This window comes from Caretta caretta, chromosome 2, assembly GCF_965140235.1.
Source record: "Caretta caretta isolate rCarCar2 chromosome 2, rCarCar1.hap1, whole genome shotgun sequence".
NCBI lineage: Eukaryota > Metazoa > Chordata > Testudines > Cheloniidae > Caretta > Caretta caretta.
The window spans coordinates 29,767,381-29,782,034 of record NC_134207.1 but is presented as its reverse complement, the minus strand read 5'-3'; the positions used below and the strand labels follow the sequence as shown (position 1 = coordinate 29,782,034).

Genomic DNA, 14,654 nt, shown 5'->3' with positions numbered 1-14,654 from the left:
TAAATATAAGAGGATTGTTCCTTCTAGTATTATAACTATTCTTGTATATTAAGAAGCTAGCAGCTGATTTACCTAAAACAGGATTATAACCAAACCTTGCTACAGAGCTGGAAGCAGTCTTTTTAACTCAATGAGTCTTATAAATCTGGAGAAGTTAATGCAGAGGAACACAACAAACCAGTATGATTACTTAAAACACAGAAACCAGTTAAATTTCTCTGAATATAAACCAGAGATAAAATGTGGTAAGTAAGTATATCAAGTCTTGTAGGATATTTGAAACATATCATAAATCAAGTTCATCTATACTAAACTGTTGCTAATGCTAATGTCCTGTGTTCAATGGTCCTCCATGCCCCGTGCATTGTTATGCTCTACAAGTCTGTGCATAATTTATTTCATTTTATTTTGTTGATTTTTTTATATCACATGCATATTAATGGCACATCATGGATGTTTCACAATGTCTGGAATTTTGCTCTGTGTGTCACTTATTTTATGCCACAAAAAATGATGAACATAAAAGTACCAGTTTTCTGAAACAAGGTTAAAGAACAGCTGCAATGATGGTTATATCAGATGCAGCAGTAGACACAGTTAGTCCTCCATTTATGGAAACAATAGAACATATGTTAATTTTTATCATTAACCAGTGCAGTACAAAAAGTCTACCAACATTTATAACAGTGTAAAATACTTTCATGGTGATAATAATTCTATAAATTCAGGAGATGGTAATTTAATTTCTTAGAACGTGGGACTATGGCTGTAATCAGCTCTAGCAAAAACTGCTATATTGTACGTGAACTGAATACATACAAGCAGTGCTAGTACTAGATGCTGCAGATACTGAGTGCAGGAAATTGAAATCCCCCACTCCTTAAAGCAAGTAGGTGAATGTCTCCTGTGTTATTTATCTGTTATCATTGATCAGAATGTACACTGTACACTTGCTAGAGATTGCCTAGTGCACGTAAGGTCTGATGTGGAAGTTTGGGATTATGAGATGCCTGCCAGTGTCTGAAATGGTGCCTCACTTACGCTGCATGCATAAGTGTGACTGGGTCTTTCCTAGGCAGAAGATAACACTTTTTTACTCTTCAGCTAATCAGCTGGAAAGAGAATTGTCCCCCACCCACTGAAAATGGAACATCTCAAGTCTAAAAGCTGGCTAGAACCTAATGAATGCAATGGCATCAAAACTTAGTTACTCTGGCTCCATCTGTTGAATGGGAGGAACTGTTACACAAGCAGCTGGTTTGTCATAGGAAGAGTGAAGAGAGAGATCATGTTTTTTTCAGCTTTTAAAACTTAGTCAAATTGTAGCACTACAATGCACTTAAATGTAAATGTATCATATCTCATTACCCCATGTCAGATTAAAAGAAACAACATTTTGTACTTTCAAGACACTCTGAAAACTTTAATTAATCCTCACAACATCCCATGAGGTATTTATTTTAAGTATTGTTCTCCCCATTTTACAGACAAGGAAACAGACACAATGAGGTTCAAGGCCAGACTGTGAAGCCCTTACTCACACAGGTGAGCAGTTATTCATGTGAGTAGTCCCAGTAAAGTAAACAGGATTACTCCTGCTAACCAAATGGGTTAGGGGCTCACAATCTGGCACTAACTGACAAACTAAATATTCTGCTGAGTACACTAGACCAACTGCAGCATACTTGTGACACTGTAAGATGGCAGTGTATTCTGGAATGATATTTCAGACACTCTGTTGGAACTCTACTTATAACATTTTGGATCAAGTTTTTCGGAGGTAGTGTGCCTTCAAAGGCATCCTCTATTCGTGAACAAAATTGCATGCCACAGACACCTGGTCAGAGTAAAAAGACAAACTGACTACTCACTGTTTGCTCTTTCAGACCGTGTCCTGCAATATGTGAATGTGTTGTTGTAAGACTATAATTACTATACCCTTGGATGCTTATGAAAATGAGATATGTATCATGAGGCTATCACAGTGCAAAAAACTGTAAATACATACATTCCATTTGAGAGATGCTGAATGGTTTTGGAAAATTTTATCAAAGAAAATCCAAAGATATTAATAAAGGGATTTTAGATTTGACACTTTACATTACCACATGTACTAGACAGACTGACATACACATATACATGTGAAATTATCATGAAGGAAAAAAAAGAACCATCTCAGAGAAACTGTAGAGGTGAAGGCCTATTAACGTTTAACACACACATAGAAATTTGAGAAGATATTTCATGTGATTTTTATGTCTTCATCTTTCTCTCAGTACATTTGTATACAAATTTTATTATCCTTACTTTGACCACTTTGCAGAACTTAGTGGTGAGATATATATATATATCTTGCCTTAAATATTAATAAATTTGTTTGTTTCTTTCTCATAGTAGAAATATTAATAAAATATACCAACTCTTTATCTTCACACAGCAGGTTTCCCCCCCCCCCCAAATAAAGAATTCTTTTGATTTGTACTTCACTGGTATAAAATATTATCAGCAGCTTAAATTATTCATACCAAAAAAGTCATTGAAGATGTCTGTACTGGTATATCACACTTCTCCACATACATACAGCATGGTTTTCATTTGAGCTACTTCTTGGGAGCCAAGGAGTAATGTATTTAGTGATACAGTATGATGTGCAAGAAACAGATGAATGGACCTTTTAGATATGTAATCAGAATATATAGATTTTAAAGATTCTTTCAGCCTGGCATGCCTCATAGTTGCTGTCTTCCCCTCTATCTAATTTTTATAGATATATTTTTATGCCTAATGTATGTACATTATTTTGTAGATACTAACTATGTAGCAACATATTTGGGAGATGCAGTTATAGGTACAAAACACACATACACACTTACAGTGCAAATGAAAATATTAAATCTCTTCTAAAATTATAAATACATTTAAAGTAAATAAAATGCATCAGTTGCCAACCCAGTAATTGCTTTGAGGTAACTTTAAAATTATATTCTGAAAATTACACAGATTTGTAAAAAGAAAAGGAGTACTTGTGGCACCTTAGAGACTAACCAATTTATTTGAGCATGAGCTTTCGTGAGCTGTAGCTCACGAAAGCTCATGCTCAAATAAATTGGTTAGTCTCTAAGGTGCCACAAGTACTCCTTTTCTTTTTGCGAATACAGACTAACACGGCTGTTCCTCTGAAACAGATTTGTAAATTCCCTGTAGATTGTTGATTGCAGTAGAGGAGTACACAGCACACCTCGGAAGACGGTATTGCAAATATGGATTTGTAGTTCGGGGCCAGCTGTGCACTGATTGGTCCTGCTGTGAAACTGAGGGGAGTCTGAAGATTGTTCTAGTTTGTGTTGACTATCCAATGTGGCAACTCAAGATTAACAGACCATAGGGAAATACCGGGCATGCCCCCTCTCTTTGCCCTTACCCCTAAAGAGGAGAAAGGTGGCATCAGAGCTGTTATTTTAGCTCTTACAATCAGAGATTCCCCTAAATAAGGTGATCCTCTTGTGGCCTGATGCACCACCTTTAGGGAGCAGAGCCAAATCTGTCTCTGTTCTTTAGGGTACAATAGGCTAAAACAGAGGTTCTCAAACTCTGGTCCACGGACAAGCTCCATTCAGGTGGTCCACAGATAGTTCCCTCTAAGTTGCGCGCCTGGGCAGCCACACACGAGAGAATGAAGAGCCACCCACCTAATTAGTGGAGATGCACAGGCATGGCTCTACTAATTAGGTGCCTAGACCCTGGAGAAGATGCACATGTAAGATGAGGTGGTGACCTTGATGGAATAAGGGGTAGGTAGGAGAGGGTAGTGGGGTGAGAAGAGGGGGTGAGGGGAATTTGGGATGTGCAGGGCTGCGGCAGCCAGAGAAAGAGGCGACTTTCCCCATCTCCAGGGCTGCGGCTGCCAGGGAGAGACCCCCACTCCTTCCCAGCCCCAGTTCGGGGGCTACTCCAGTGGGGGAGAGAGGGCACATACTTCATATTAGAAAGAGAAGACTACTGATATTAAAATATGAGTTGTGCGCTTTTATTTGTAGAACAAAAAATGTTAATTATTATTAAGGGTTTTTTTTAATATCGTGCTTTTATCCAAAACACGTTACAATAGTTAGCTAACGGTACAAACAACATTTGGAAAGATCATTAAGTGGGCTGCCGCGTCCCTCAGCAATTTTCAAGTGGAAAAAAAGTTTGAGAACTACTGGGCTAAAATACTTTGGCTTCAATGGGGCCAGAAGTTCTCCAAATGGGAGTTTTACCATTGACTTCAGTGGAGTCAAGGTTTCACCCTACATACCGGAGATTTAAAAAAAGAATAGAAAAAAGAATATATAACAGAGCAACACTGTGACATGTATCTCTATATAGGCTGTGTCTGATAGTGCATGCAGAACTCCAAATAATGGTTTAGATGTCAGGTCTTCAAAACTGATGCCAGAGTTCCTGAATTTGAGTCATAAGACTCCGATATTAAGCAGTGATTCATGAGGTACGTCTGTGATGACAAGACCCAAATAAGACAGGTGCCATTCACGGGAAACACCATGCCTTTTGGTTCAACTGCATCATTTTACCTATCCCAGACATTTCAGATTTCACTAATTTTAGCTCACAATAAAATATTTAAAGTGTTAGGGATCTATATTCTCCTATGGTGAACGAAAGAATCTCACATATCTAAACTGTCATAACTTTGTTGAATTTCTTCTATAGAAAACTTACTTAACTGAACTGGAGCATTTGAAATTTAGATGAAGCTGGGAAAGTCATTTTCTTGCTTTGTCCTATAACACCAAAACATATGGAACAGACATTCCAATCCATAAAGTGGTTTCCTTCATAAAAATGAAAAAAAATATTTCCAGCCACAAGGGCAAGTATGTTATCATCCAGGTTATCAACCATCCTTATACTACATTCACTACTTATGCCCACATATCCTGAATTCTTATTTATCTGGGTTAGTATTTATGGATCTGTCACCTCAGATTTTTCTAGGGGTGACTTTAATTATATTCTTAATAATGGAACAGATAAGCTGCCCAGAGCAGATTCCAGGTGAGAATGCTAATGCAAAAATCTGTACAGCAACAATGCACCAGATATTCGTGAAGCTTATATCTTTGCTCCTGTGTACCCAGATCAATAAGACTTAACATTCACATGGTCCTTCCATCCACATGGTCCTTCCTTATAATTGATTTTTATTTAATTTCTCCACCTCTACCTCTCAAACCATAGAATCTGATATTAAAGTCATTGCCATCTCTGGCTGAACAATAAGTATGTATGATCTCTTACACTGCTGCTAAGACAGAGGATTTTGTAAGAAATCACTTTTCATTAGAAACTGATATTAAGAGACTTGAGATCAGGCCAGAAGTGGTATTGACAATGCAGCCCAAAAGAAATTATGTGCTGTTCTCACAGCCTTTAATTCCTTTTTGCATAATGGTCCTGTAGTGGTCATATATTATCAAAAGGTATGGTTCTACTCCACTGTAAATAACGGTTGGAAATGACTGGTGCATTTGGTTAACAATGTGGATAGAGGGGCCAACTGTAATGCAGTAAAAAAGTCTGGAGGCAGCTGGCTTACTGGAACCGAAGATATTTCTCAAATCTGTGTTGTGTTGACATGGAACTGTTATCACTGAAGCTAGAGAGACAGGTGGGTGAGGTAATATCTTATATTGGACCAACTTCTTTTGGTGAGAGAGAGTGCTTACTCAGCTTTGTGTGGCTCAAAAGCTTCTCTCTCTCTCACCATCAGATGTTGGTCAAATAAAAGATATTACCTCATTCACCTTGTCTCTCTAATATCCTGAGATTGGCATGGCTACAACTCCGCTGCATACCTCACTGAAGCTAGTCAGGAGAGAAACAGATCCTTAGAACCCAATTCAACCCAGGCATAAGAATGAAGTCAGTGAACTTGTGCCCATTTACACCAGGGCTAAATTTTCCTTTTTTAGCTCCTAAGTCTACTCAATTTCCTTCAGAATATTTTTGAATGATCTAATAACAACTGATGAAACAAAAGAGGTCCTAAAACATCAAAAGATCAATTAGTACTTGAGGCCTTGGTGGACTTAGTGTAAAATTGTATAAACATTGGGCACCTCATCACAGCTGTTTAAAGGATACTTTGAAAAAAGGAACCTTTATTTCCCTTTCTATTACTGCTTTTATTTCTGTCTTTTATAAGGGAGGAAAAGATCACGCTATTCTTACAAATTTCGCATTTTGTTTAATGTGAATTTAAACACCATGGCAAAGATGCCCCCTGTAAATCAGATTCTCTCACCCTTAATCACGTTGAGTATTACCTTAACTGTGCATAGAGCTATGCTATTCTGTGGCCCTCAAAAGGTGGAGAGGGCTTGTTATTTCTCTCATCCATTTTGTGCAGTTCAATTAATCAGCATGATGATGATGATCTAGTCCTAATTATAACCCTGGATTTAATTAGAAACTTGACGTCACTTTCTAGTGTCATCTGAGAGCTACTTGGAGCCAAAATATATCAACTATTAAAGTCATATTAGCATTATAATAAATAAATTATTTTATCATATATTGTTAGTAGTAGTAATCACATTTTTACAGCATCTGAAGATCTCAAAGAGCTTTATAAACATTAATAAATTAAGCCTCTTAGCATTCTTGCGGGGCAAGTATTATTATCTGTTACATCCAGGACAATATGGCTACATTAGTGGAACTCAGGAAAAGCATTTCAGAATTGGATAGGTGGTAAAGTCAGTGATTCTGCCAGGATTAGCTTAATAAATGGTAACCCTCCAGTACATGCCACACAGAAACTGGTATATATAATAAAACTGACCCAGGCTCACTCACTCATCTTCTTTCCTGTAACTCCACTCCGTGGCAGTTTCCTCAATTTTTTTTTACTCCTCTAGCAAGCACCTGTTACCTGTCACACTGATAACCACACACAGGCTGCACTTATACTCCTGGGCAGCATGTAACAGTCTAAGGTCACTTGTGCTGTTCTTCATCTATCACCCATTTCTTCAGATTTGTTCCCTCATTATCTTTAACTCTGCACTCCTAGAAATCTCAAATTGAACAATTGTCCAAAAAGTTGTAGCTAGATAAGACTAATTTGTGATTCGGATACAACACTGTTTCAGTTTTTTTTTAAATTAAGAATATTATCAATTAATCAAACCCCCAAAACTACATTTCAAAATAACTTCAATGATCATCTTCGAGCAGACAACCAAGCACTGCCATAAGCATCCTTGATTTTTAAAGAAATATTACTGCAGCCGTAATATATAATTAATAGGCTGGATGCTGGGACATCGAGATTTTTCTATATCCATTATAGGGCTAGAAATCTGCACTTATAAAAACTGGTCAAAGAAATAAGTGGACAAAATTAATTATGTGACAAGCAGACAGATTTCCTCCCCATGTACCTCTGGACTTTTTTTAAGGGGCTGAATGATATTAGGACACTATCTTCACCCTGGACGCAGTGTGTGTCGTGCAGGGACTGTCTTTTTATTATGTGTCTGAACAGTACCTAATCAGAGCCCCTAGGTGCTACCACAATACAAATATTCATAATTAAGTAAAAGCAGAGACTGAATCATTTTTTAAGCTTTCCAACTCTCTGAAATGTACTACAGTCCCCATCATTACTGTGATACTCTGTGTGTATTCTTTTCAACAAAGAATTTTAAAAATAAAATTAATGACCATGATGAATATTACTAACCACTGGATTTTTTCTCTCTCAGTAAAGTGCTAAAATGCATTCTTCTACTGATTCACTGCTCTCACAACATTATTCCCAACAAAAATAACACTGAATTTCCTTTTTGGCAGAGAATGAAAACCACTATGTATGTAAGTTTTAATAACCTCTTCTTTCTACTGCTGATAGTTCCTCCTTCCTCATTTTCCTTGACCTTGGCACAGTCTTCAATACAATCTCCTAGATTGTCTCTATAGTACTTACCAATGAGTAAATGTTTCTTCCCCTCCAGTCAAAGCACTGATCAATCCAAACCCTGATTAACTTTAAGATATTAAAAACCAGTCAGAGGTAGTGTGGTTTACACAGAATAGTATTATGTATCAGCTAGTTTAAATTAGAACGAAGTTGAATGCCTGCAGTCAGATTTGCAAAGGGCAATGTTTTCAGACCAAGTCAGACACCAGTATAAACAGGTTTTATAGATATTGTCCCTCATCCTACCCTGGGATCTGCTAATGTAGCACAGTCTGCGCCCATATGGAATCCAACTGACTTTACTGGGATTCTACACAAATGCAGGAGTACTCACTAACAGATCATATTGTATAATTAAGATCATAACGGTTACCAATATGTTGCTTAATTAAGAGTTTGCCCAGGACACTGATATTCCAGACGTATCACATATACCAATGATGTGAAACAGTTATTCCAGATCACTGCTCTGGTTCACCAAAGCACTTCAACACATACTTAATTTAAGCATGAGTAACCCTACTCCTATTTACAAAAACACTAAAGCATGTCTTTATCTTTAAGCATATTAAGTCTTATTGAAGTTAATGAGACTTAAGCATTTGCTTAATGGTTTTGCTGAACAAGAGTAGGATTACCAATATGTTTAAAGTTAAGCACATGCACATTTTGCTGAATCTAGGCCTACAGCAGTAATGGCAGTGACTGCTATAGTTAAAACCATAGAACAGTTTCCATTATAAGAATGTATTCTCAGACACTAAAATCTGACTTTCACCTTTTGGTTTGAAATTTCCTAAACTTAATCTCTTTTTGTCATAAATATAAAGGGAAGGGTAAACCCCTTTAAAATCTCTCCTGGCCAGAGGAAAAATCCTCTCACCTGTGAAGGGTTAAGAAGCTAAAGGTAACCTCGCTGGCTCCTGACCAAAATGACCAATGAGGAGACAAGATACTTTCAAAAGCTGGGAGGAGGGAGAAAAACAAAGGGTCTGTGTCTGTCTGTATGCTGCTTTTGCCGGAGACAGAACAGGAATGGAGTCTTAAAATTTAGTAAGTAATCTAGCTAGGTATGTGTTAGATGATGATTTCTTTAAACGGCTGAGAAAATAGCTGTGCTGAATAGAATGAATATTCCTGTCTGTGTGTCTTTTTTGTAACTTAAGGTTTTGCCTAGAGGGATTCTCTATGTTTTGAATCTAATTACCCTGTAAGGTATTCACCATCCTGATTTTACAGAGGTGATTCTTTTCTTTTTACTTCTATTAAAAGTCTTCTTGTAAGGAAACTGAATGCTTTTTCATTGTTCTAAGATCCAAGGGTTTGGGTCTGTGGTCACCTATGCAAATTGGTGAGGATTTTTACCAAACCTTTCCCAGGAAGTGGGGTGCAAGGGTTGGGAGGATTTTGGGGGGAAAGACGTGTCCAAACTCCGTTTTTTCAGGAACCCAGATAAAGTTTGATGGTGGCAGTGGAAATCCAAGGGCAAAGGGTAAAATTAATTTGTACCTTGGGGAAGTTTTAACCTAAGCTGGTAAAAGTAAGCTTAGGAGGTTTTCATGCAGGTCCCCACATCTGTACCCTAGAGTTCAGAGTGGGGAAGGAACCTTGACACTTTTAAAGGTGATTTTTCATAGAGTTGGGATCAAAAGTATAAGGACGTGGGAGTGTGATGAGGTGGGGGTGGGGGTGGGGGTGGGGGGGAGAAGTAATACACAGTCTCAAAACATAAAACATTTATCCACTTTTTCTTTTTTAAACCGCTCTAATGTCAAAATAGCTCAGAGGAAGAAGCTGAAATTTGGCAGGAAAATAGTCTTAATTAAGGAGAAGTGTTTTAGAATGTTTGAGTGAAAAAGCTTTGTGAGCTTTTGAAGATTATACTCAATCTGAGGAAGCTGAGGCCTGATCCCAGGACAAGCAAAGCAGCATGGGAGGCCAGAGAGAGCTTTGTACTGACACAGTGGCGGGGCCAAGAGAGCCAGCAAGTGGGGCGACGGTCAATGGGGAGAGCGGGAACCCACCATGAACAAGATGACAGATCCAGCCAGGCAGGGCTCCATGGAGGGGAGAGAACAGCACTACTAGAGACAAGCAGGGACTGTAAGGAGCAACCTGGGGATCAGAGACACTGTAAGGGACCGAGAGACAGACACAGAGACCCCAGTGAAGGGGATGAAGTGAACCAGCAGGGAGGGGCCAAGGTATGGGAGACCATTATCCTCCCCTGAGACTAGCTGTGCAGGGAGCTGTCTTCTTCTTAGCATATGTGCAAAATGACCACATGACCAGGATTCATTATTGAAGTGGTCCACTGGTTGGATCATTAGCTTCCCCAGCCCAGGCTGGGTACTGACAAGGAGAGCAACATGATCCACACACTCACAGGGAACTGTAATTAGTACCAGAGATGGGAAGTTCCTAGCAGACCCTGAGTCCAGGGAGAAGTGATGATGCCTGAGAGGTAACTGCAGCCAGCTCTACGGAGGTTTTTCCAGTCCCATCCTGAGGCAAAGACCTGGATGAGATGTGCACAGCCCTGGACAAAGGCAGCCACACGTCACAACAGGCAGGGGAATCCAGAGTTCAAAAGAGGGTGGGTTTTTTCCTTGTCTCTTTTTCTTTCCTTTTCATTAGACCCTTGACTACCGGGTGGGAGAGGGAAGGGGACCACTCCCCCACAGTGAGTACTCATCTGCTGCGTTCACTCCCTTGGGAGGTGGGTTTTCTTCATTCTCAAAAGCCTACCATGGCACAACATCTAGTGAACCAGGCTCTCTGGTTTAGGGGAAGATTTTGGTTTTGCACAAAAAAGGGGGGGGGGGGGGGAGGAGTATCTAAACATTGCTGTGATAATTTGTGTGTAACTCCAAATAAAGCCATAACCCAGTGGGTGGGACATTATCTTCATCACACCCCACTTCTGGAACTATCAAACCAAAGCAGAGATTCCCCTCAAAAGAGACTGTTAGTATTTAAAGTGGTTTTGTATGTGCATACATATAGAGTAAATAGTTTAATATGTCTTTTCCTTTGGGTGTAGGAAGTAGTATAAGGATTGCTTTAGTACATATTAAAATCTTTCAACTGCTTAGGCCTTGGCTACACGGGGTGTGGGGGGGATGTTTCGAACTAAGATACGCAACTTCCGTTACACTATTCGCGTAGCTGAAGTTGAAGTATCTTAGTTCGAGTTACCTGGCCGTCCTCACAGTGGCAAGTCGACCGCGGCAGCTCCCCTGTCGACTCTGCTTACTCTTCCTGCTGAGGTGGAGTACAGGCATCGATTCAGGGATTGATTTATCACGTCTAGACGAGACACGATAAATCGATCCCCGATAGATCAATCACTACCCATAGAGCTGGTGGGTAGTGAAGACGTACCTTAGTATATTTTGAAACTTGCTAAAAAGTTTTTTTCCTATTTTTAGGCTAGTGTCCTATCCTTTCTCACAGGCAGGGAGCCATGCCCAACCTGTTCCTCTGGGTAATCCCTGGGGTGGTAAGAGACTTATTGCTTCTCATCCCACCGAGATAACTTAGGGTAAGGTAGGATCCCATTTTACCATATCCCTGCCCAAACCCCATTACACCTGCATCAGCATTCCTCTCATAGGAACGAACAAGTATCTCACCCAAGGATCTTGGGGAGATCCACTGGAGATCATAACCATGTATGCAGAAGACTTGTGCCTCTACTTTCAGCTCCAGAGCTTCACACCCTTACCTAGGTATCTAACAGCATGGCTCTAATGGAAACATCCTGCAAATGACTCTATTCCTACAGGTGTCCTGAAACCCACTTTAAACCAGGTTCTGCAATGTGAAGTGTTCCTTGCAGATAAAAAAAAATAAGGCCATATTAACTTATCTTTTCTGAAGATTTCCTGCAGTTTAGCAAATGTAACAAATGTACTGCTAGCTTTACCTCCTCCCCTCCCCCCATGGTTTGTCCTCTCTGCACTGCAGAACCACAAATCCACAAAGAATTCGCTGAGGGGTCCATGGTATGTGGCAGAGTAAGTAACATAAAGGTGGTTTAAGGGGCACATCCAGCTTTGTAATAGCTATCACAAAAGAAGATGCCCCTCAACAGAGTGTCACTTTGAGATACATGTCCAATTTCTTTTCTATTACATCAGTGCAAATCGATTCATGTCAACAGGTTTGCAGTGGGGTACATGTGAGCAGAATTTAACTACTGATACCTAGGGCACTGGTTACCTGGGCATGTGTTTCAGTACAGTGGTTCAATTAGTCAATCATACAGTTATTCAGCTTTTGCACTTCCCCATGTTAAATGAAACTCACCAAATGTCAGAACCCCAGCGATGCCATCACAGATTCTGCAACCCAACCACCCATATAGCAGTATCTTTCATGTCATACAACTCTTCCAACTGTAAGTCACAGCAAAATTGGACCCTTATTGTTTTGATATAACTTTTTTCTACTAAGTATCACTTTTGTGGAAACTGTGAATTACATCAAAAACAAGATCGCATCTACTGGAAAACAAAAAGCAAAATACTCTCAGATATTCATCATTCTTTCAATATTTGTCCATACATATCCAATAATGTTCAAAGAAATACGAACTGCACTTTAGTAATAAATAATATGAAAATAAATATTAGGGTGCTTTTGTACTGTTGCTTTGTTTAGCATGCTTTTGTACTGTTGCTTTGTTTAAAGTAGCACTAAGTATTAAACTTACCTTATTGGGATTTATAGCTGTGATGACCCAAACACACTGAGCATTACTGTCATATTGGAATGGAAAATTGGGTGATGTGAAGGTGCCACTGGGTCCCTGAAGATTAGATCCACAAGTCTTTACTGCAAAAATAAAATGTTTAACTTATAATTCCTGCATGAAACATGTACAGCAAATGCATAAAACATTCTCTCTCATTAAAATATGCAAAGGATTAAAATACCAGTTAACAATATACCCATTGCAATATAAAATGATCATATTTGTGTTGCATTATTCTGGGACACAAGTAAAATGCACACACTCTAAGGTTCAAGATATTGCCCTTGAAAACACACAAAACAAACTAGCTGTGATTAAAAGAGTGTGCACCACGATTATACAAAGTAACCATTCTATTTATTTTAAATAAAGCAGCATAATGGAGAAAGATAAATACATTATTTCATTACTTTTAATAAATACCTGTAAAGAGAAGTGTTCATATACCAGACTTAACGACAAAGCGCACTGTTACTACTGGAGTGTTTTTGAGGATTAGTTGTCCTTTGTTCATGCTAGCACATCTATTGCTGTTATCTCTGTTGGAGTTACATTCATGGTTGCAACAATGAGATCTTTCAAAGGGACTCTGTAGATTCTGCCCTTATATGAAGTAAGCTATACCAGTTTTTAAAGAACAGAGCATGTGAACTACTAAGTAAATGTATTTTTTTAAAAAGTCAGTTGTGACTACTTATAGATAGAGCAGGGTATCTTACATTTAGATGTAGTAGTAGTAGTGAAAACAGTTTTCTAGCAAAATATGAAACATTAACTGATTTGTCTTCTCTGTTTAGGATGAGATTCTGCCACCCTTATTCACGACAAGTAGCGTTTTACTCCACAAATATTCCCTGAAGTCAATGGAACCATTTGTGGAGAAAGGTGCTATATTATCTAGTGTGTGAAATCCTGGCCCTGTTGAAGTCAATTGGGAGTTTTGTCACTGGCTGCCATAATGCCAGGATTTCGCACTGTGAATAAGCATACCCTAAACAACATACAAGCCAAGCCTCTCATGGATAGTGTATATAGGCTTTGTGTCTGTGGGTTTTTTTGACATTTTGTATACCTGTGCTGAAAATATTCCTCACCAACCTTTTTCTGGGTTAAGCAATACATTTGACAAGCAACCTCAGCTATATCTGAGCCTTGTGTTATGTTTCTGTGCTGATTCCTGTAGCATTGTAGTGAGCAAGCTGCAGAAGCAGAAAAATAATTGTTCATGCTGGAGTCTGGCAGACCATTTCACTTCACTGATTTAAATTTTGACTAAGATAGGTGAATCTGTCAAACAATTTGCTTACACTTTGACAAAGCATGCTAATTTGGGCAAGGGTAGATAGTAAATCAAAGCTAGCTTGTTCCAAGATGCAGATCTCTTCCTGAGGTTTTCATAAATGGAAACTTAGGTTTACTAAGATACTAAATAAGTCCACACACTGTTCATTACCTACTCTTTATTCCAACCTTAGAGAATTCAACTCCTGTTTACATTTCCTGCAGTAACTTCCATCTGCATTTCCAGTGGTAACTAACTACAGTATGCATGTCACTCAGCAAATTTGAGAGAGTAAGAGATCAAGTTAATAGATTCATTGAACACACACTCCAAGTTTCATTCACATCAATTGTTGTTCTCCTATGCAAATCTACACAAAAAGATTACTTACTATATCAAGAACCATCTTTAAAACTTAGAAATAATATCTAAAAACTATAAGTATAACTTCTTTGTTCTCTCCACTTTGATTAATTGACTCATGTGACCAGCATGGCTCATTTAGCTATATTTGCACACAGAGTATTTGAAAATGTTTCTGCAAAAGAAAATATTTTGAAAACACTACTGCTAAAGAAAAGAAAGAAGAAGATATTTTATAACAAGCTCAATGTTCTTAACAAGAA

General features: G+C 38.6%; 1 protein-coding gene across 3 annotated transcripts in view; it reads right to left on the bottom strand.

The window, feature by feature from the left end:
* The window catches only part of CSMD3 (CUB and Sushi multiple domains 3), a 1,179,008-nt gene that overhangs the window by 646,381 nt on the left and 517,973 nt on the right, over positions 1-14,654 (bottom strand). For all 3 annotated transcript variants that reach the window (XM_048841517.2, XM_048841518.2, XM_048841519.2), the window contains one exon: positions 12,705-12,826. In XM_048841517.2, the coding sequence (XP_048697474.2) occupies positions 12,705-12,826 (122 nt within the window). The remainder of the gene's footprint in view (positions 1-12,704; positions 12,827-14,654) is intronic.